Genomic DNA, 24,616 nt, shown 5'->3' with positions numbered 1-24,616 from the left:
CAGCCGACTGATGTTCTTTCAGTGTGAATGATTACAGATGTGCAGATATTAAGCTAACCCACTATGCTTTGGGAATCCTTTTGTCGTGTATTAACTGTTTGTGTCTTTGTCCTTTGTCACACATTAAATGTTTGTGTATACCCAATTTTTGATTTTACAAATTTATACAGCGAAAAAAGATATGAAACAACAGTTTAAACATTTATAAACTTCATCTTTTTACACCTCTGTTTTTTTTATATATATAATTCATACACACACACACACATACACACACAAAATATATATATATATATACACACACACACATGGCAGGGCAGGTGGGCCTTATGCACGCATCAATAACATAATAGCTCTCAATCTGTTTGTAATTGATCATGTGAGTGTTGTGGGGGGGGGGGGGGTTGCTATCTCCACCTCCTGTCACTGCTACAAAAATTAAAAGCCAGCAGCTGCACATACTGCAGTTGCTGACTTTTAATAATAGGACACTTACCTGTCCTGGAGTCCAGCGATTTCGGCACCGCAGCTGATGTTTCCATCAGCTGTCGGGTGCATGCCGCCTCCATTGCGAGTAAGGGAACCCGGCAATGAAGCCTTACGGCTTCACGCCAGGAACCCTACTGCACATGCGCTCCGCTCCTCTCCTCTCTCCTACTGGGCTGGGGGAGGAGGAGGGACCCTGCGACTGAGGCTCTCAGAAGTGGGAACAGGATACCTGTGAAAGACTGGTATCCTGCCAACCCTTTCCCCCCCTCAAAGGTGCCAAATGTGGCACCTGAGGGGGAAAGGAGTACAACGAACAGAAGTTCCACTTTTGGGTGGAACTCCGTTTAACACCCAAAATAGCCACCAACATTTACTCCAAACCATTACCATTGTGAGGAAAACTGAGCAGACCTTATTACAGTTTCATTATTTACAGTTGGCAATAATAGTTTTCTGATTTTTACTTTCTTTCCAATGCTTTTTTTTATATTCGTTGCATATGTACACCACACTAAATGCCAGCCTCCCTCATATGGGCCTAGATCTGTTTTTGTTGGTGTTGGTGAGCAGCACATCCTGTATGTTTTCACCTTACTATTGAAACCAATAGCATGCAGTTTTTTTATGAGCCCTCTGCAGTTTCTAAAGCCCACACATTGCACGGTAACTGCACAGAAAATCATACAATATATATATACTAACCACTTGTGGCCATATCCAGTGGCTATTCAAGACACTTCATATATTTTACTTAGGATTATTTTATTAAAGGAACTGGTAACCATATAATAACTTTTCATTTTACCTTTCATTATTCACTCTTTTTCACTCTGTACAGAGACGGATAAAATTACAGTGTTTTTACAATACAGGACTGGTGTATGCCCTACAGTAAAAGAGTTTTCAGCTTAATTTGTGCTCTTGTTGATGTCAAGTAACAAGATATATCAAATACTTTTATATTTTTAGGTTTGATAACCCAGCGGCTGTCAGCTCAACACCTGCAAGACAGTTAACTTTTAATTACCTCCTCCCTGTGAATGCTTGGCTTCTCTTAAATCCATCTGAGCTGTGCTGTGATTGGACGATGGGAACTATTCCATTGGTTGAAAGTTTTGTGGATATCAGGAACTTGGCTACCCTAGCATTTTTCTGTCTGCTTGGCTCTTTGGTGGTGTTCAGTATTAGATACTCGGGTGATTCATCCAAGACTGTGCTTATGGTAAGTTTCCTCTATGGTGTGAAAGCTTTGCTAGTTTAAAATTTTTACCATACACCATGTCGCTTTCAGTTAGGTATTTGAGTTTCCTTCCCCAACTTTACAGATGGTTGTTTAAAAGGAGGGTGGCTCAATCACATGATTGCCCACTGCTCTGTGTAGGTTTTGTTAACATTTAGTGCAATTTCAGATGCGTCTTGAATCACACGATAATGGAAATCACATTATTTTCAATGGTGCCCATTCACATCAATGAATCTCAGCATAGCACCGTTTTGAAAAAGGTTTCTGCCCTACTTTTGTGCGATTTCAACATGATCTTGGGCCCATAGAGCATGCAAACCAGTTCAAAGTAGCATCCAAGTTGCACTACATAATCTCACTGAATGTCCAATTATAATCATATTGCAGCACTGTTAACCTAGCCTAAGCAGCGAGTACTCTTGTGACCTACCGCAGGCTTCACAGCACATCCTACATTTTATGAATGGGCTGTAAAATTCAGGTCATGATGTGGTGTTTTTAATGTCATGTACTATCCCTTTAAGAAAAGTATATGTAATTCAAGGGTTAGACCACAGTGTACTAATAATAACCACCCGTACCTCTCTGTCACCATTGCTTGTATTCCTCACTTTGTGTGGAATTGGGGTAAGGCAGCAGCCAATTTATAAGTCCTTAGCGCAGATTTAAAACATCTACTCCTGATGTGGTGTTACCAACAGTGTATAACAGGGAACTAATAATGATATTCAATCTCTGTTGTACTTTGTACAAGTATGACCGTATGCAATTGTGTGAGTGCATTCGGGGCTGTGCACCCACACCCACGCAGACCTCTGATTGGGAGCAACATCTGTGTCCCTGCACCTGCTGTGTCCCAATTGACATCAATAGGACTGTATGCATGGGGATGCAAAGAACGCCTGTACATGCCAGTGCAGGTTGGCGCTGCCCAGGTGTGTGGTTTTGTATGCCCCGTGTAAATGAGGCCTTAAAAGATTTTGCACCCAATACTAATATTAACAAGAAATCTTATTTGAATAATGGTTACATTTTTTTGCAAATTCCATTGTATCTCTTGTTACAAAGATGTATTTCCTATGCTCCCTAGCTCCATCTAGTTGCAATAAAGCAGTATTTTAAAAGAAAGTAGCATAAATAGACTTGATTTAGCCTTTGCCCAATTTGGAATGAAACAAATGTACATGCAGATACACTGTACGAATATCTATGCAAATGTTATCTTTTAAAAAAAACCTTAGTGTATCCAGGATTTGCGAAATGAATGTTACATTCATAGTGCGAAGGGCAACTCAAATATCAGAAAATAACATTTTGTACACATTAAAAATATTTGCATGGGTGGTATTTGGGACTTTTGCACAAATGCTGATACATTTGCACAGCATTTATTTTTTTATATATAGACACCAAAGTGTATTACATTTTGCTCCTATTTGGTTCACCCTATTTAGCCCAATATTAGCCTATTTAGTAAATGAAGGCTTTATAGTTTTGCAGTGAATCATTTTTCTGGCACAGTATATACATATATTATTTCTTTCCCTTGGCACTTTTGTCTGGCACTAGTAATCCTATAAAATCTGAATAATATGAATGAGCACAGAATTTTAAAAATAAAACAAATACATTTGTGAAGAAACTCCTAATACGTATTTACAAATCGCGTTGTGTGCAAAATGCCCAGCTTAGATGATTTAGTAATGATATGGCCAGCTTTTCTGTACAAAGAAGCATGTTTAGCTAGATAAACCACACAAGCTGTATCAACGTTGTAGTTCTCTCTTCTCTATTTAAAAAAATAATGTAGATTGGCAATTTTTTCAAGCCAACAGTGCCATATGTTTCAGAAATGTTTACAGACAAAGCAGCAAGTTTACTGTAACTGCTGCCAACCCCCTTCCCCAGGTGTCTTAAATTGGTAGTAAACTCTGGTCACTTGTATTTACAGGTAAGCTTAAAATAAAGCTTACCTGTAGGTACAATGAATATTTCCTTAACATACAACATTTAGGAGATATTCATAAGTTCTGCAGCCAGTGATGTCAATGGCGTATGTGCACTGTGCTCTGAATTGAGGATATACTGACTTTGCCGTCAATCCAGAGTGCTGCACTGCGCAAGAGTGACACCGTCACGGCTCAGCCAGTCAAAGGGCTGGAGCCTGCGAACTCGGATGGAAGACCAGGTAAGGGTGGAAGCGCACGACTGGAGGGATCCATTTTATAGGAAAGTCTGTCTTAATGGGCTAGTATGCATTGAAATTAACTTGCGGAGGGGCGGTACTGTTTTATTTTTTATTTCAAGAAGAATTCATGATCACTTTAAAGCTGCATTAACCTTCCTATCCTTTACAGACAAAAAAGATAATTAGTGGGTTTAGATACATTTTAACTAGTTTAGGACACTGGGTGTACTACACACGGCCCAAAACAGTTCTTTAAAGTATTACCCTGCTGCTGCATTCCCTCCTTCACACTTCCAGGATATTCCCAGCTCTTGGTTCCCCATTCTGACCTGTGCAGTGCATTAAAACTAAATTCTTCTGCTGCATATTTAATGCATTCATCAAAACCCACTTTTGTGTTCAATGGTAATGCTCCTAAAACTCATCGCAGAGAACTAAACCATATAATGCAGTAAGAAGTTGCTGTGTGTGTGTGTGTGTGTGTATATACTGCTGCACTCACAAAAGGGATGATTTACTCCGTGTTTATCAATACCAGTTAGGCCTCAATCACACTGGGCAGAGGGAACCACGCATTCGTCTAAGGCTCACCAGTTCGTAAATGTCTTGCAGGACAATTTCATGGTTCAGATGGTAGACGCACCAACTAGAAATAAAGCGTTACTGGATCTACTGATTACCAACAATACAGACCTGATCATGGATGTGGAAATACTGGGCAATTTAGGAAACAGCAATCACAGGTCAATTGGCTTCAGTATAAATCACACAAATAGGAAACAAGGAGAATACAAAGACTGAATTTCAAAAGAGCCAACTTCCCTAAACCACAAACCTTCCTAGAAGGCATGAATTGGGATAAAATCTTAGGAACAAAGAACACGGAGGAGAAATGGGTTTGCTTTAAGAGCATATTAAATTAGGGCATTAGCTAATGCATCCCATTAGGTAATAAATTTAAACGAGCGAACAAAAGTCCTGGATGGCTTAACTCCAATGTAAAAATGCATATAAAAGCAAAGGAGAAGACCTTCAAAAAATACAAGGTTGAGGGATCATCATCAGCATTCAGATTTTATAAAGAATGCAACAAGAAATGTAAGGGTGCAATTAGGGCTGCTAAGATAGAACAAGAAAGACACATAGCGGAGTAGAACGAAAAAAATCCCAAGAAATTCTTTAAGTATGTAAACAGTTAACCACTTAAGGACCGCCTCACGCCGATGTACGTCGGCAAGGTGGCACGGGCAGGCAGAATCGCGTATATGTACGTGATCTGCCTCCTGCGGGCGGGGGTATCGGACCCCCCCCCCCCCCGGTGCCCGAGGCGGTCCCCTTTTGTCCAGCGGCAATCGGAGATGAGGAGGAGACCATCCGTTCGTGGCCCCCCCTCGCGATCGCCGCCGGCCAATCAGATCATTCCTATGCTGCTGTATGCTAAACAGCAGCAAAGGAAATTATGTCATCTCTCCTCGGCTCGGTATTTTCCGTTCCGGCGCCGATTAGAGAAGACTGCAGTGTGAGTGAAAACACACTACACACGCAGTAGAACATGCCAGGCACACAAAACACCCCCCTTTACCCCCCAATCACCCCTTCCCCCCACCCCCCCGTCACACTGACACCAAGCAGTTTTTTTTTTTTGTTTTTTTTTTTCTGATTACTGCATGGTGTCAGTTTGTGACAGTGTGGTAGGACAGTTACTGTTAGCCCCTTTAGGTCTAGGGTACCCCACTAACCCCCCCCTAATAAAGTTTTAACCCCTTGATCACCCCCCGTCGCCAGTGTCGCTAAGCGATCATTTTTCTGATTGCTGTATTAGTGTCACTGGTGACGCTAGTTAGGGAGGTAAATATTTAGGTTCGCTGTCAGCGTTTTATAGTGACAGGGACCCCCATATACTACCTAATAAATGTTTTAACCCCTTGATTGCCCCCTAGTTAACCCTTTCACCACTGATCACCGTATAACCGTTACGGGTGACGCTGGTTAGTTAGTTTATTTTTTATAGTGTCAGGGCACCCGCCGTTTATTACCGAATAAAGGTTTAGCCCCCTGATCGCCCGGCGGTGATATGCGTCTCCCCAGGCAGCGTCAGATTAGCGCCAGTACCGCTAACACCCACGCACGCAGCATACGCCTCCCTTAGTGGTATAGTATCTGTACGGATCAATATCTGATCCAATCAGATCTATACTAGCATCCCCAGCAGTTTAGGGTTCCCAAAAACGCAGTGTTAGCGGGATCAGCCCAGATACCTGCTAGCACCTGCGTTTTGCCCCTCTGCCCGGCCCAGCCCAGCCCACCCAAGTGCAGTATCGATCGATCACTGTCACTTACAAAACACTAAACACATAACTGCAGTGTTCGCAGAGTCAGGCCTGATCCCTGCGATCGCTAACAGTTCTTTTGGTAGCGTTTTGGTGAACTGGCAAGCACCAGCGGCCTAGTACACCCCGGTCGTAGTCAAACCAGCACTGCAGTAACACTTGGTGACGTGGCGAGTCCCATAAGTGCAGTTCAAGCTGGTGAGGTGGCAAGCACAAGTAGTGTCCGGCTGCCACCAAGAAGAACCGGTTACAGTTGTAAAAGATGGTTACAAAAAAAAAGTGTAAAAAAAAAAAAATATATATATATATAATATATATATATATAAATATATATATATATATATATATATATATATATATATATATATATATATATATATATATATATATATAAATATATATAAAATTTAAAAAAATAGTTGTCGTTTTATTGTTCTCTCTCTCTATTCTCTCTCTATTGTTCTGCTCTTTTTTACTGTACTCTATTCTGCAATGTTTTATTATTATGTTTTATCACGTTTGCTTTTCAGGTATGCAATTTTTTTATACTTTACGGTTTACTGTGTTTTATTGTTAACCCTTTTTTTGTCTTCAGGTACGCCATTCACGACTTTGAGTGGTTATATCAGAATGATGCCTGCAGGTTGAGGTATCCTCTTGGTATCATTCTTTTCAGCCAGCGGTCGGCTTTCATGTAAAAGCAATCCTAGCGGCTAATTAGTCTCTAGACTGCTTTTACAAGCAGTGGGAGGGAATGCCCCCCTCCGTCTTCCGTGTTTTTCTCTGGCTCTCCTGTCTCAACAGGGAACCTGAGAATTCAGCCAGCTGACCATAGAGCTGATCAGAGACCAGAGTGGCTCCAAACATCTCTATGGCCTAAGAAACCGGAAGCTACGAGCATTTCATGACTTAGATTTCGCCGGATGTAAACAGCGCCTTTGGGAAATTGGGAAAGCATTTTATCACACCGATCTTGGTGTGGTCAGATGCTTTGAGGGCAGAGGAGAGATCTAGGGTCTAATAGACCCCAATTTTTTCAAAAAAGAGTACCTGTCACTACCTATTGCTATCATAGGGGATATTTACATTCCCTGAGATAACAATAAAAATGATTAAAAAAAAAAAAAAAAAATGAAAGGAACAGTTTAAAAATAAGATAAAAAAGCAAAAAAATAATAAAGAAAGAAAAAAAAAAAAAAAAAAGCACCCCTGTCCCCCCCTGCTCTCGCGCAAAGGCGAACGCAAGCGTCAGTCTGGCGTCAAATGTAAACAGCAATTGCACCATGCATGTGAGGTAATTTTAGCAGTAGACCTCCTCTGTAAATCTAAAGTGGTAACCTGTAAAGGCTTTTAAAAATGTATTTAGTTTGTCGCCACCGCACGTTTGTGCGCAATTTTAAAGCTTGTCATGTTTGGTATCCATGTACTCGGCCTAAGATCATCTTTTTTATTTCATCAAACTTTTGGGCAATATAGTGTGTTTTAGTGCATTAAAATTTTAAAAAGTGTGTTTTTCCCCAAAAAATGCATTTGAAAAATCGCTTCGCAAATACTGTGTGAAAAAAAAATGAAACACCCACCATTTTAATCTGTAGGGCATTTGCTTTAAAAAAATATATAATGTTTGGGGGTTCAAAGTAATTTTTCTTGCAAAAAAAATAATTTTTTCATGTAAACAAAAAGTGTCAGGGCTTTGTCTTCAAGTGGTTAGAAGAGTGGGTGATGTGTGACATAAGCTTCTAAATGTTGTGCATAAAATGCCAGGACAGTTCAAAACCCCCCCAAATGACCCCATTTTGGAAAGTAGACACCCCAAGCTATTTGCTGAGAGGTATAGTGAGTATTTATTTTGCAGACCTCACTTTTTGTCACAAAGTTTTGAAAATTGAAAAAAGAAAAAAAAAATGTTGTTTCTTGTCTTTCTTCATTTTCAAAAACAAATGAGAGCTGCAAAATACTCACCATGCCTCTCAGCAAATAGCTTGGGGTGTCTACTTTCCAAAATGGGGTCATTTGGGGGGGGGGGGGGGGGGGGGTTGTGCCACCTGGGCATTCCATGGCCCCGAAACTGTGATAGGCAGTGAAGAGTGAAATCAAAAATTTACACCCTTAGAAATCCTGAAGGAGGTGATTGGTTTTCGGGGGCCCCGTACGCGGCTAGGCTCCCAAAAAGTCCCACACATGTGGTATCCCCATACTCAGGAGAAGCAGCTAAATGTATTTTGGGGTGCAATTCCACATATGCCCATGGCCTGTGTGAGCAATATATCATTTAGTGACAACTTTGTGCAAAAAAAAAAAAAAAATTTGTCACTTTCCCGCAACTTGTGTCAAAATATAAAATATTCCATGGACTCAACATGCCTCTCAGCAATTTCCTTGGGGTGTCTACTTTCCAAAATGGGGTCATTTGGGGGGGGGGCGGGGGTTGTACTGCCCTGCCATTTTAGCACCTCAAGAAATGACATAGGCAGTCATAAACTAAAAGCTGTGTAAATTCCAGAAAATGTACCTGTCACAGACCTAGCCGGGACAGAGGCTGTTGGAGAGGACTGTATGCAAGCCTGTTGCCTTTTGATTATGGGCCCTAGCATTTGGGGGAATGGTGCTCTCTGTGAGCTGTATGCCTGGGGACCCTGGGGTTGGTGTTACTTTGGATTCAGCTCCATGTCCCCCCAAAAACACACAGACTCTGGGAACCCTTTATATGCCATATTAGAATGGTGACTGATTTATACCGTTGGGACTCGTACTGTTAAATGCTAATGTCATCAATTCTGCTATAATGGGTTTATTGTAAATAAGTCTAGTGTGGCTCTAAGAGTCTTTTCACCCATTGTTGTTTGTGTTAATTAACTGTGTGAAGCTCGGTGACCACAAGTCTGGGCAAAAGAAAGCTCTATCTGTGGGAAGAAAAGGACGCAAATTTCGTTTGGGTACAGCATTGCATGACTGCGCAATTAGCAGTTAAAGCGACGCAGTGCCAAATTGGAAAAGTCCTCTGGTCCTTAGGCAACATAATGGTCCGGGGCTGAAGTGGTTAAAAAGGGAGGACAGACCATATTGGCTCCATAAAGAATGAGGAAGGACATCTGATTACAAAGGATGGGGAGATGGTGAAGGTATTGAATTTATTCTTCTCCTCAGTCTTTACGAGGGAATCCGGTGGGCTTCAGTAACCAAAACTGCAGTGTTTTATCCTTATGACACATCACAGGAAGCACCTCCATGGTTAACAGAGGACAGAATTCAAATTAGACTTGGGAAACTTAACGTTAATAAATCACCGGGACCAGATGGCTTGCATCCGAAGGTACTTGGGGATCTCAGTCAAGTAATTGCCAGACCATTGTTCCTAATTTTTACTGACAGTCTACTGACTGGAATGGTACCAGGTGATTGGAGAAAAGCCAATGTAGCACCAATATTTAAAAAGGGCCCAAAATACATCCCTGGGAATTAGAGATCAGTTAGCCTAACATCAACAGTATGCAAGCTCTTGGAGGGGATGATAAGGGACTATATACAAGATTTTAGTAACGAATGGTATCATTAGCAGTAATCAGCATGGATTCATGAAGAATCGTTCTTGCCAAACCAATCTATTAACCTTCTTTGAGGAGGTGAGTTGCCATCTAGATAAAGGAAGGCCCGTAGATGTGCTGTATCTGGATTTTGCAAAAACATTTGACACAGTTCCCCATAAACATTTACTGTACAAAATAATGTCCGTTGGCATTTACCATAGGGTGAGTACATGGATTGAAAACTGGCTACAAGGGCGAGTTCAGAGGGTGGTGATAAATGGGGAGTACTCGGAATGGTCAGAGGTGGGTACTTGGTGGGGTCCCACAGGGTTCTGTGCTAGGACCAATTCTATTTATTTTGTTCATAAACGACCTGGAGGATGGGACAAACAGTTCAATCTCTGTATTTGCGGACGATACTAAGCTAAGCAGGGCAATAACTTCTCCGCAGGATGCGGAAACCTTGCAAAAAGATCTGAACAAATTAATGGGGTGGGCAACTACATGGCAAATGAGGTTTAATGTAGAAAAATGTAAAATGAATGCATTTGGGTAGCAAAAATATGAATGCAATCTATACACTAGGGGGAGAACCTCTGGGAGAATCTAGGATGGAAAACGACCTGGGGGTCCCAAGTAGATGATAGGCTAAGCAATGGCATGCAATGCCATGCAATGCCATGCAATGCCAAGCTGCTGCTAACAAAGCAAACAGAATATTGGCATGACAATCTGATTCAATCTGATACTGCAGCTTCCCTCACTGGCTCGAAGGCAGAGAACTGAGCAATCGCATGACTGCTGATCACTCAGTTCTCACTCTCCACTGTCAGTCACCGGCTCTCTGTTTTTCCCGTCCAGTGCTCCCCGAAGCACCAAGCTGTGGAGGGATGGCAGCTACTGATTCCCTGAGATGCTGAGCCAGGTGCCAGTCAGACATCTGGGCAGATCTCTACTTTATTGTCACAATCCCTGCAGAGCCTGTGTCGGCTCTGTGATGTCTGATTCTGGGTCACAGGAGAGCAGAACTAAGTGCGCTTTTGTGACTTAAAGAAGAAGTATTATGGCCAAAGAGCTTTGGCCACACTTCTCTAAGTGTAGAAAAAACAACTATTTTGAATTCATTAAAACATAGCTTTTTTTTTTTTTTAAGTTCGATGTGAAAAATATATATTTATCACTCTTCACTAACAGTTTTTACAGTTTAAGTTCCTTTTTTTTTTTTTTTTTTTTCAGGGATTGTGCTTGCTGGTTTTGCCTTTCATACCAGCCTCCAACCTCTTCTTCCCTGTTGGTTTTGTGGTCGCAGAGAGAGTATTATATGTTCCTAGTATGGGATTCTGCATGCTTGTTGCACATGGCTGGAAGAAATTAGCAAGCAAAAGGTGAGCAAAATGCGTTCCATTCTAATAGCTCAACCAACGTGCTATAAATCTCCTCTGAACACACTTCCTTAAGAAAGGATTTAGAAGATTTGGTTACTATCATGAGAAAAGCTTGATATAAAATATCGGTCTTGAATGCTTCTTAAATATACTTTCCATGTCACAACTCTTCTAGTTCTTACATTTCCTGCTATTGTGTTTTACAGATTTACAGCACCTGTATGTTCTATTGTTCCTGTATGGCTTGTAACTGACACAGCTTTTCATATATAAGTACCCTTTTATAGATGTGTGAATTGAAAATAACATGTTTTGCTCAGCAAAAATGCACTCAGACTTATTTCTGTTTTCACGTTGTGACTCAAACGGTTACCATTTTTGTAACTAAACTGTAATATCTTTAATACTTTATACAGAGTTCATGATTGGTTAATTAAAAACTTTACAAAAGGTAAATGTACATGTTGCCTAAATTAATTGGTGATATAATAAAAGTTGACCACAGTAAAAAAATTGTTTTCAAACTGGCATACAGAGCAAATCCCATCTTCTGATTGGATCTAGCCCAAGGCATTGCTTATCAGATCTAGCCTGCAGCAGAGCCTTTCTGTTCAATAGATATAGCTTGGAGAAGACCCTAAATGCTGAGTAGATCTAGCCTGGGGCAGAACCCACCTTCTAAATGGATGTAGCCTGGATTGAAGTCTACTTTATAGGCTGGGTCAGACCATCCTGCTGACTAAAGCTGGCCATACACTATACAATTTTCCTGTTCAACTTTCCTTTAGATTTACCAAAACCATATAATATGAGGTCAAGCCTAAACCCTTTCAATTTGTATGCAATCAGACAGGCCCTTGCACTACATAGTTGAAGGTAAATCTAAAGGAAATTGAATCAGAAAATTGTATAGTGTATGGCCAGCCTTAGTTTGGAGAAGAGCCTTCCTGCTGAAAAGATCTAGCTTGGAGAAGAGCCCAACTGCTGAATGGATTTAGGCTGGGGCAGAGCTTACCTGCTGAATGGATCTAGTTTTGGACAGAGCCCTCCTGATAAATGGATCTAGCCTGGAGCAGGCTGAGTCTTCCTGCAGAAAAAAAAAATCTAGCTTGAAGGAAAGTCATCTTGCTGAGTAAATGTAGATTAAAGTGCTTACCTGCTTGATCGCATTTAGCCTGGGGCATAGCCCAACTGCTGATTGGATCTGCCTAGGGCAGAGTCCACCTGCTAAATGTATCAAGCCTGGGACATAGCTCATCTGCTGAATGGATATACCCTAAAGCAGAGCTCACCTGCTGAATGTATGTACCCATGTGGATATGGGTATTTAAAGATTCCTGTTCAGAACTCCCTATAGACATGCCCATGCCACACTATATCATCCAATTCTCTATAGCATTCTCTCTAGCCACATGATTAAAGTGATACTAAACACACACTGTTTTTAAAGTGGTTGTAAAGCCTCAATGTTTTTCACCTTAATGCATTCTATGGGCCCAGGAGCAGACTGGGACGGGGGAGCAGAGTGGCAATTTCCCCCCAGGCTACTCTGATTCCCTGTAAAAGGGTCTCTGTGCTGCCAGCTCACAACTGCGCATGTGCAGCCCTGGAACTGGCTGGATGATACTGCTCAGGTGGCTCCGGCGGGGGGGTTCACAGGGCTGGATTAACGGCCGAGGAGCAGTGAAAAAAAACTGTGATTCCTCCATCCTGCGCTGCATATGCGAGCCGGTGATGTGTCCTGTGACAGGGATTTTAGCTGTACCTGTCACAGGGCTGAGAGTGTTCCATTCTTACAGAGCACAGCCCTCCCCTCTCGTCTACAAAATAGGAGAATGGATCTGCTCTGCCTCCTCCCGCCCCTCTTTCCCTGTGGCCACCCACACTCGATGCAACCCGTGTGCTGTGAAGGGGATGTATGGGCAGGAAACTTTAAAGTTGGTAGCCACAATCCTGATCATGAAGCCACTGACTGAACAAGTGAGGTTCCTATTGGGACTGTGCAAGTGAGTGAGCTGTGACCAGACTCTCCCCTCTTTCCTTTTTTTTTCTTTCTTTTTTTCTTTTTTTTTCTTTTCTTTTTTTTTTCTTTCCACTCTGTTTCTCCAAAATTCCTCTTCCTCAGCCTTATTTAACCACTTGCCTACTGGCCACTTCTAGCCCAGGCCAAGGGGGGAAAAAAACAGTTTTTCTTAGTTTGTCAGAAAATGTAAATAAGTAATTTTTCTCGTTCACTGATGAGGTGGCACTGATGGAGAGGCATGAATATGCCTCTCCAATGGGCAGTACTGTTTGGCAATGATGGGCACTGAAAGGCGGCAATGATGGCCACAGACTGGGGTCACTTGTTGGGGCTGCACTGTAATCAGTGCCCTGATTACCTGTACAGCTCTCCCCTGCGAAGAGATGCTGCTGATCGGATCTCCTCTCCTCACACTCTATCAATGTGAGGTGAGTCGATAAATGGCGATGCTCTTCGTTCTTATATTCCCCAGAATTTCTTCTAGCTTGTCTTGAACTGGCAGCCATCCACAGTCAGCACCCTCTGAGACCACCAGTTGTTATATGAACCTGCATGCATGGACTCCCTTTGACAGAGAGCTACATTTGCCCACGCTCTTTCCATCCAGCTGACAAGAGCGCACATGATCACGTGTACTTTTTCTTGAGCTGATTAATGGCACTTCCACACTTACATGTGATTGGACACAGCCGATCACCTGAGTAAAGAGCCATGTCATCAGCTCTTTACTAAGATGGGGGTCGAGCCGTGTCTGATTTGTCTTGATTAAGAGGGGCCTGGAGCGCCAGTGGGGGACCCCAGAAGAAGAGTACCATTGCACAGAGCAGGTAAGTAAAGACATGTTTTATTGTTTTAAAAAAGAGTGGTTTACAACCACTTTCATTTACATTATCTCTTCTCTTTCTGTATGTAGATGATGGCACTGTAATTATTTTTTATAAAAAGTACCTTTTTCCTAAATCAAATATACAGCTGTCACATGACCCAGCTTTTTGTCAGCCTGTGTGCAGGGAGACCTAAGCAGAGGAGGAACAGTCATCTGCTGCTGGTCACATACAAAAAAACAAAAAAAAAACAGCCTTTTGGAATACAGAGTAAAAATTAAATATCAATAAACCGTTTTAAATTGTCATACAAATATATATTTGAAATCAAATCTCTATTGTTTTGTGGAAATAACATCATGTGGGCAGATTTCTGCCAGTCACAGGCTGTCACGCCTCCAGCCTGTCTCTTAGAATAGGAGGGAGGTGAAGCAACCATGAATCTACATGTTTTATCCCACCCCCATTGTGTTTAGCTGGTTAGTAGGTATGGCAAGGGAGGGAGCGGGATACCATTTACCATTGTGTATAAGCCCACATGTGTGACTCTATAGTGACATGGGCTGCTCAGATGTGATAGGAAAGAAATGCTCAGGCTAGAAAATACACTGAAAACTGAGCATTTGCAAAGTTGCCTCTACAGCTGCAAAATCCCTAGCTGCATTGGGGACATGAGCAGAAGGGGAAGATGGAGAGCAGCAGGATCAACCAGGTTTTTTTTTTCAGAATACAGAAAATGAACAAGTATGAACAGCATGTAATACAGCATTTATTGATCCTTTTTTTACAATGTGGGTTTAATCACTTCCCGCCCGTTGTATGCAAAATGAAACCCACAGGGTGGTTGTATTATCCCGACTGGGTGTCATATGATATCCAGCAGGATAAGCCGCTCCTGCGCGCAGCATGGCAATCCGTGGTGCTGTGTGTCTATCCGACACATCGCATCTCCGATCTAGGTAAAGAGCCTATGACGTAGCTGCTTTACCACGTTATCAGCTGTGTCCAGTCGGTGCCACCCATCAGTGGCTGTCATTGCCGCCCATCAGTGCTGCATATCGGTGCCGCCTTTCAGTTTTATTTACTAAATGGAGCATGCTTTAGCTTGTATTAAACATATTCCTCTTGACTTTAGGTAGTGGACATCTTAGCCGCCACAACACATAAGAACCTAACCATAGTGACCCTGCAGCTTCAGGGGATCAAAATTATTTTATATATATATATATATATATATATATATATATATATATATATATATATATATATATATATATATATATATATATATATATATATATATATAGATCTATATATATATATATAGATCTATATATATATAGATATATATATAGATATATATATATAGATATATATATATATCTATATATATATATCTCTCAGTTTAGTAGAAGCAAATTCATAATTCATGCAAGACATTTGATAGGTTTTTCAGTATTATAAATGACCACAGAAATGTATGTGGACAGATTACCGGTCATTGGCTGAAAAGGCTAAAAAGTCTTCAGCAGACAAACTGTTTCCTCCAGACCAGCTGTCTTATATAGAGCAGCAAATTAAATCTGTACAGTTGTGTGTGTATAGAACTCTCTACTTCTAATTAATATAAATCAGTTATCTCTTTGTAATTTGGTCTGAAGAGCAATATTACATCCTGCCTGTTTTGTATCATACCGATATAGATAGTATAAACTAATTTCCTTTTTAGATTAAAAATTAATAACCCTGGAAGGATACTGAATGTAGCAGTGCAGTTAGCCACATAGACCAGAGATATCTGTGTCTCGCAAAGCACTGTTACATTACCTCTGCTAAACTTTGCCGTGCCCATCGTGTTTTTTTTTTTTTTTTTTTTTTTTTTCTGCAGTATCTTTTATTTAACATCTTTTAGTATATACTTTGGTTCTATCATTGGGTGTTAACGGTATGGGATCATGGTTTCTATATTTGTATTTATATTGGTTAGTCATCTGTGTTTATTTTAAATGCAAATTAGGAATATACATATTATATCCAAATTAAACTTTGTACAATGTGTACACTTTGTACAAACGTTCACCATATTACTACTCTATTTATCTCTTGCCACTGATGCCTTTTGTGAAGCTTGGCCATACACAGGGTTAGAAAATCATCTGGAAAAAATGGTCAGTTCTCTAAAGATCTGTCGAACGTGCATGCGATAACGCCATCATTGTAGCTATAGACGTCGCCCATTTATCTACATATTATTGAGGGATAACAGCGTAAACAGGTTACAGGATCTGGGGTTACAACATGCGCATGCACTGTAGATTTTATCAAAGCGGTTTTTGATCGATTCCACTACTATTGTTTAGAAAATCAATCATTTAGGCACCAAAAAATCCAACTTGATGGTTTGGTTTTTTTCTGCCATAAAACTTTGCATTTTGATTATCAAAATTAGCCCACTAACGTTTCGAAAGGCAAACGATCGAGCATATAGAACTCTTTTTCTAACAATTTTCTAACTGGCCAGCTTTTGTGTGAGGTGAAGGATATTTCACTATGATCAGCACCCGAGTAGTCTCCATGTGCAAGAACAAATTGGGTAGCCTTGACATGCCTATAACCTTTATGAAGACCCCTTTCACAATGAGGCAGTTTTCAGGCATTTTTAGCGCTAGAAATAGCGCCTGAAAATCGCCTCCCATTCAATTCAGTGTGACTTTTCATACTGGGGTAATGTGCTTGCAGGATGTTGGGAATAGTCCTGCAAGCAGCATATTCGGGTGTTGTTTGGGAGCGCCAATCTCTCTGATTCTGCACACAAGGTTTTTTACCTTCATGGATAGAATGAAAAACCTTCAGCCTTCAGTGCCACTTTAAGATAAAAAAAAAAACTGTTTGCAGTCACCCCCAGCCTTCCTTTATACGTACCTGGAGCCATTCTCAATCAAGCGCTGTGGCGAAGAGCAGCGTCTCTCTCCACTCTTTCTCCTCCCTGAACATGGAGGCAGCAGCGGGAGCCATAGCCTCCTGCTGCTGTCAGTCACAGCCTGTGAGGAGAGAGCGTGAGGCAGGACCCAACGCGTAAGTATAATGTGTTAGTTAAAGTGATTCTTAACAGAATTTTTTCTGCTGTGATCCCTTTTCCTCTTAGAGGATGGCTATGTTCGTTCTACATGGTCCCACTGTATGTAGGAGCTTGTAGTGTGCATAAAGTTGTGCACATGACTTCAATTAACATGCACTGCATGTTCCAAACAGAAGTCAGGAGGAAAAGGAGAAGGTTTGAGAGCTCCTTGAAATATCAAAAAAAAGCTGGCCATGGCAGGTAGGTGGTGTTGGAATTTGGCACAGAGCTCTTACCCTTGGGATTCCAAAGAGGTCTAAGAAACTGATGGGTGGAACGACCCTTGGGACTTTTTCCACACTGCTTATGGAGTATTTTTGACCCCTACTGAGTGTCTTCTAAACAGGTCTCATCTGTTTCAAGTACAGAAGTTGGCAGGCTGGGTGTTGACAGCCCAATTCTAACTGCAGAGTTCAGAATGCAGGTATCAGTTTTGTATTGCTTCTGAAAATACACAGGGAAGGGGGACGAAAGAAAGTAGGGCAATACCCATGCTGCTGTCATTCTGCCACCATAGACCTAGGATCGTTAAAAACCCCACTAATCAAGCCTTATTTACCTCATGTCTGTGATCTGCTTCAAGCAAACAAAGCAACTGAAATAGTTGCTATACACAGTGCACATTAGTTTGATGTGAAGTACTATAATCCTGTTTACATGTTGAGTTTTTTGCTGCAAACGGGTCATATTCATCATTATTAACATATCATATCTGGATACATTTAAAATAAGGAAACCAAAGCTTGGCATACACAAGAGATGGGCCATAGGTTTTGCGGTATGATGTTCTTGCTGTTGGGCCTTTGGTCATTTTGTGGTAGTAAAGGAATGCACTATGCATGCCTTTTTAACCAGCCTGGTTGACAAGTTGATACAGTTATTTGTATGTGAATCTCTTCGACATTTCTATCAGCATTGTATTTTTAAACAGACAATGGCCTCCAGACACTTTGGATTGTACCGTAAAAATTAAATCTACTTCTCACAGCAAACTCCGAATATATAAAATTAGAACCGTTATTGTGATACCGATTACACAATTCCCCATAGGTTTGTCTGTTTCCCATCATAGTAATATAGAAATATCTTTGTTCATTAACTAAAGTGCATTGTGTAATCACTTTCACAATATCGGTTTGAAATAACATTGCCCTACGGATCAGAGCAATGCTACTTGGCATAGTGCTCATTCACAAAAACACATATTTATCTGTGTATGTGTGGTATTAAGAAACGCTATGCCACATTTTGTACCTTTCGTTTATTTGTGTATTTCCTTGTTCTTAACAGTGGATTGAGAAAGCTGTCCTGGATATTTTTAGCTCTGGTGCTCTTCACGCATGCTGTTAAAACATTCAACAGGAACTGGGACTGGGAATCAGAATATACTTTGTTTATGTCTGCTTTGAAGGTAAAGTATTTTTCGGAAGCATGCAAGATTTAAATAGCTTCTCTCCTTGCAGTTATGCTAGCACCATCAATTGCATTTTTCCTTGCTAGCAAAGTTCACTGTTCGCAGTAATAGTTACTACAGCTAAAGTTAAGATCAGACATGACATTTGTAACTGACGTAAGAAAAAAGGTCAGTTATTTCTGAAACGTGTATTTTTATATTAAGCTGCTTCATGTTTTGGCTAAATTCGGAAATGTATCTAATTAAAGTGAGGGAAAAAAAGTATTGATCCCCTGTTGATTTTGTACGTTTGACCACTGACAAAGAAATGATCATTCTATAATTTTAATGGTAGGTTTATTTTATTAGTGAGAGACAGAATAACAACAAACAATATCCAGAAAATTTAAAAAAATGTATAAATTTTGATTTGCATTTTAATGAGTAAAATAAGTATTTGATCCCCTATCAATCAGCAAGATTTCCAGCTCCAAGGTGTCTTCTATACAGGTAACAAAGCAGAGATTAGGAGCACTTTTTGAGGTATGATTACTAAAGCGCTGATATGAATAAAACAAAAAATTATAATATGGCTAATTATATAAATGAGAAACAGCTGCAGCTATTTAAAATGTGTTCTGGCACCACATATACAATTAATGAAAACAAATAGTGCGCTAGATTTCAAATATACAGTTCATAATAAACTCCAGTGAATAAGTGACAAATTAGTGATTTTGAAAATTATATAAAAAGTCCACATGCACAATAATAAACATATAAAGCTCTTGAATGCTGAAAAAACATGAATGAAATCAATCCATGCTCCGTGACAGTCTCTGTAGGGAATAAGTGCTGACAGATAATCACCACCACCTCCGTGTGCAATGCCTGCTCATCTCAAATGAAGAACCCCCTTGGGTCTATTGGCACTTTCAATAATAATCCACACGGGGATTAGCTCGATCATACAAGGGTTTCAGCTAGTGGCTCCAGGATTACCAGAACTTCTCCACTAACAATTGCTTTCTCCAAGTTCAATTTCTCAAAGCAAATAAAACATCATCACGCAAAATTGCTTGAAAATACTTGCTTTTAATTAGTAACAAAATATGCACTCACATTTGCGCAGTAATAAAAACGCATTAAACGATCAGTTTCGCATTGGGACGGCTCTACTCCTCACTACACATCCAGGATAACGAGACACCAGAAGTGTCGTCACCGGCTCCTCCTGGCATTTTTATTACTGCGTAAATGTGAGTACATATTTTGTTACTAATTAAAAGCAAGTATTTTTAATACTTTAAGTCCTGGTAATCCTGGAGCCATTAGCTGAAACCCTTGTATGATCAAGCTGATCCTTGTGTGGCTTATTATTTAAAGGGCCAATAGACCCAAGAGGGGTCTTCATTTGAGGTGAGCAGGCATTGCACACTGATGTGGTGGTGATTATCTGTCAGCACGTATTCCTTGCAGGGACTGTCACAGAGCACAGATTGATTTCATTCATGTTTTTTCAGCATTCAAGAGCTTCATATGTTTATTATTGTGCATGTGGACCTTTTTTTATATAATTTTCACGATCACTATTTGTCACCTATTCACTGTAGTTTATTATGAACTATATATTTGAAATGGAGATTAGGAGTACTCTTTAAAAGGGAGTGCTCTTAATCTCCGCTTGTTACCTGTATAAAAGACACCTGTCCACAGAAGAAATCAATCAATCAGATTCCAATCTCTTCACCATGGCCAAGACCAAAGAGCTGTCCAAGGATGTCAGGGACAAATTCGTAGACCTACACAAGGCTGGAATGGGCTACAAGACCATCGCTAAGCAGATGGGTGAGAGGGTGACAGTAGTTGGTGCGATTTATTTGCAAATGGAAGAAACACAAAATAATTGTCAATCTCCCTTGGTCTGGGGCTGCATGCAAGATCTCGCCTCGTGGAGTTTCAATGATCATGAGAAAGTGAGGAATCAGCCCAGAACTACACAGGAGAATCTTGTCAATGATCTCAAAGCAGCTGGGACCAGAGTCACCAAGAAAACCATTGTTAACACTTCACCCTGTGAAGGACTGAAATCCTGCAGCCCCCATAAGGTCCCCCTGCTTAAGAAAGCACATGTACAGGCTCTTCTGAAGTTCGCTAATGAACATCTGAATGATTCAGAGGAGAACTGAGTGAAAGTGTTGTGGTCAGATGAGACCAAAATCAAGCTCTTTGGCATCAACTCAACTCGCCATGTATGGAGGAGGAGGAATGCTGCCTATGACCCCAAGAACACCATCCCCACTGTCAAATATGGAGGTGGAAATAATATGCTTCAGGGTGTTTTTCTGCTAAGGGGACAGGACAACTTCACTGCATCAAAGGGATGATGGACGGGGCCATGTACCATAAAATATTGGGTGAAAAACCTCTAAACCCTAATGAATTGGAGTGGATCTGCAAAGAGGAGTGGGACAAAATTCCCTCCTGAGATGTGTGCAAACCTGGTGGCCAACTGCAAGAAACGTCTGACCACTGTGGTTGCCTACAAGAGTTTGGCCACCAAGTCATGTTTTGCGAAGGGGTCAAATACTTATAAATTGATTTGCATTTTAATGAGTGAAATAACTTTTTTGAAATGCGTTGTTCTCTCTCACACTGTTAAAATAAACCTACCATTACAATTATAGACTGATCATTTATTTGTCAGAGGACAAATATACAAAATCAGCAGGGGATCAAATACTTTTTTTCCCTCACTATAAACTAGTTGACATCAATGTTAGTCTGAGACTGAAACGCTGCCCTAAAGTATAAAGCACACCATCCCAAATTGTGTATATACAGTATATTCAAAGTGTATTATATCCTTTATGGAAATTAAAGTTGATGTATCCGTGCACAGGTAAGCGCCAAATACAGAATGTGTATCTTCCATTGTCTTTAAAAAACGCTGTTTTAATCAACCCAGTAATACATAGTTTATACTTTTATTCCTCTTGAGAGGGAAGAAAAGAAGTGCAGGGACTGTAGATGCGCAAACTGCATTTATCTCAGAAGGAACAAAAGTTATCAGAAAATATTTTCATACCTGTCAAATTGGCCTTTCTCCTTTTTTAAATAGGTTAGTAAAGACACAAAATGGTCACCTCATCTATCTAAAAATGAAACGGGCCATAGATTATGCTATTATTTTTTATTTTTTTTCTCCCTTCCTGCAACTATGGGTTGCAGGAAAGCAAATTCGCTTGATTCTGTGTTGATGGGGGAATCCCTCCCACAGAGCTATCCCTGCACTGCTAGTGGCTATAGCCTCTGGCAGTAATCGCATGCTGAAAATCTGACATGCTGGTTGTACCCAAGTCAGTCGATGGATCAACTTGGGTACCATCAGCCTGCCCATAGACGGATCAAATCTCGGGCCTTTTCCTGCTTAACGGCCTGGGATTCGATCCATCCATGGCCGGCTTTAATCTGTAAAGACTCTCAAACTTGATAAGTTGGCATGGATCTGATGAGTGGTTGTGGGCAACATCTCCTATTTCAAGCCTGTTAATAAAAAAAAGAGCAAGGAAATCAAAAGCTCTATATTGCCAAACATACTATAGCCAATAAATGTTGTGTGTCTGGAAATTGAACATGTTACATTATAAATGTATAGAAGCTGATAACATGCTCATAGGAGAAAAGAGTGGATTGATGGAGAGTCTGTCTTGCCAGATTATTTTTTTATTTTTTTGTTTATTTTTGTCACAAGCTGGGGAGGAGACCATTTAAAATGTATGTATAACAAACACTGTTAGGTCCATAGGCCCTCTAGCTTTTCTTCTCAGCTTTCTACGTAAAGGTGAACCTCCACTTCACTGGCTGTTGATCCTGCTAAGTCTGGTACTTTCCCTCCGATATGATTTCATTCCTTGTGGTTTTTTGATATTCCTCAGCCCTATCCCTCACTTGAGGTAACTCTTGACCTACAAAACTACTGCTCCTTTTCCTGGTAAGAACCTGATCCTTCCGCTTCCTCCAGCAGCTTTGGACCCTGCTTACAGCATTAGTTCTTGAGTCCCTCCTGTTTTGTTTTTTTGCTTTGTTTTGTTTTTTTTCTGGCGTCCCCATTATGGAATTCTTGGAGTCCTCCCATCTGCAAATCTCATTTAGATGAAAATTGCCAGGTATCTAGCACTGATAGCTTAAAGGTAGGTAAGAACAAATCAAAATTTGTCTGATTTATCAGGAAGCAACCATATTTCTATCTGTGTGTGTGGCCCTCCATGTTCGATAGATTTTGAACTGAACTGTTGGAAAGTTTTTAGTTGTTCAGTGACTGCAGACCATTTTCTGCAGTGCTGATCAGTGCATTCTGACATTGGAGGAGTCCCCGCCGTCAGATGGGGGATTCTGTTTGTTTGTTTTTTTTTCAGCTGCTGGCTGAACATAAAGAAAACTAAGTGTGTGTATACTCAGCTTCAGGTCGCCATCAAGCCCAGCTGTTCAGCTCATATCCTTGCTAAAGTAGCCCATTACCTGTTGCCAATTGACCTCTTCCCTATTTGTAGCAGACTTCCCTCTGCTCTCATTTTGAGGATTCGTGTGTTTGCAATCCGCATGCTGCTTCTGTGTTGAGTCTCTATGGACCAAAGTGTCCGGAATGCTATTTGCCAGTCTCTGGTGAGGAATGAGATGGTTCCTTCCCCCTGCCTGGAAGAACCCATCTGATGGGAGTATCCTCTTATTTGACTCTTGAGTTTGGTTCTCCATAATAAACAGTTCTTAAATTCTCGGGGTTCCTCTGTTGGTTGGCATTTTGACCTGACCTTCATTGGACAGCACCTGGGTGTTGCAGGGCCTTCACCTCTGGGTAGATTTGGGAACCCTTCCTGGGACAGGACAGGCCAGGTGACCTACTTCAGCTCTAGGTATTTTTCCTAGAGCCAAGGTATGGCCTTTAGGATCAACTCAACAAATGATCTCTACGTTAAAGGGTAGAATGCCCCTCATTTTCTGCTTGCATAGAAGCATCCATCACTGGAGGGTCTTGTATCCCCCTGTGTGGTCAGTAGACAAGACTTGCTTGGATAAAAAGACGAAAAAGTACTCTTGCGCACTGGTGTGTTGGCTAAAAAAGTTCAAGAAGGACTATGGATTTCGGCTTTGCTGCTCTCAAAGGATGGGATTGTCCTAGTGTTGAAAGAAAAAAAGAGAAAAGAGAGCGCACCAGCCTAGTGCATTATCCTTGACAGGTTTATTGAATTAAAAACAAGATAAAAACTACTCACAAAAGTCGAAGGTAAAATCGCATAGTAAACACACAGAGGCAATTGTTCCAGTGGTAGCAGTTGTCCAGGTCGCAGCAGTCCGTATGCCTCCTTCCTGGGACCTGGACAACTGCTACCACTGGAACAATTGCCTCTGTGTGTTTACTATGCGATTTTACCTTCGACTTTTGTGAGTAGTTTTTATCTTGTTTTTAATTCAATAAACCTGTCAAGGATAATGCACTAGGCTGGTGCGCTCTCTTTTCTCTTTTTTTCTTTCAAGACTTGCTTGGACCCTGCTGCAGATTTCAGTTTTGGGGTGATAGTGTAAAGCTGCTCGAATGTATACCTGTTTGCCTAAAGTTCAGCTTTATTTTTATGTACAGTATGTTTATTAAATGTAAAGGAAAATGGAGGTGTTGCCAGCTGCAACTAGTCAGATTTTGTCTGTTTTTTTTAGTGTAGGTTTAAAAATGAGCACTTATTAAAGGGCACACCGCGTCAGTGTTTTTCTCTGTTGTGTTTATTCATGAGGGTTCACTATTTTCATTTAAATGTTTAGCTTAAGTAACATGTTTATATCTGCCTGATTTTAGCTACTTTTGTGCTTCTTTTATCTTTGTTTTAAGAGCATTTCTGTTTATTCTGTTCTTTTCTATTGGATTTCTATATATAGGTAAATAAAAATAATGCAAAGCTTTGGAATAATGTTGGCCATGCACTGGAAAATGAGAAGAGTTATGCAAAAGCCCTCAAGTTCTTTAAGCAAGCCACACATGTGCAACCAGGTAGGGGTTGTGGAATAAAGCTGCACTTAAGTCTGTCTTTACACACTTGGCATATT

General features: G+C 40.7%; 1 protein-coding gene across 2 annotated transcripts in view; it reads left to right on the top strand.

The window, feature by feature from the left end:
- Window positions 1-24,616, top strand: part of TMTC3 (transmembrane O-mannosyltransferase targeting cadherins 3) — a 135,329-nt gene that overhangs the window by 60,472 nt on the left and 50,241 nt on the right. For both annotated transcript variants that reach the window (XM_073620205.1, XM_073620206.1), the window contains exons 8-11: window positions 1,459-1,711; window positions 11,014-11,162; window positions 18,418-18,538; window positions 24,449-24,560. In XM_073620205.1, coding sequence (XP_073476306.1) covers window positions 1,459-1,711; window positions 11,014-11,162; window positions 18,418-18,538; window positions 24,449-24,560 — 635 coding nt within the window. The remainder of the gene's footprint in view (window positions 1-1,458; window positions 1,712-11,013; window positions 11,163-18,417; window positions 18,539-24,448; window positions 24,561-24,616) is intronic.

This window comes from Aquarana catesbeiana, linkage group LG03 (assembly GCF_042186555.1).
Source record: "Aquarana catesbeiana isolate 2022-GZ linkage group LG03, ASM4218655v1, whole genome shotgun sequence".
In the NCBI taxonomy this organism is placed as follows: domain Eukaryota; kingdom Metazoa; phylum Chordata; class Amphibia; order Anura; family Ranidae; genus Aquarana; species Aquarana catesbeiana.
This window is presented reverse-complemented; position numbering and strand designations above follow the sequence as displayed.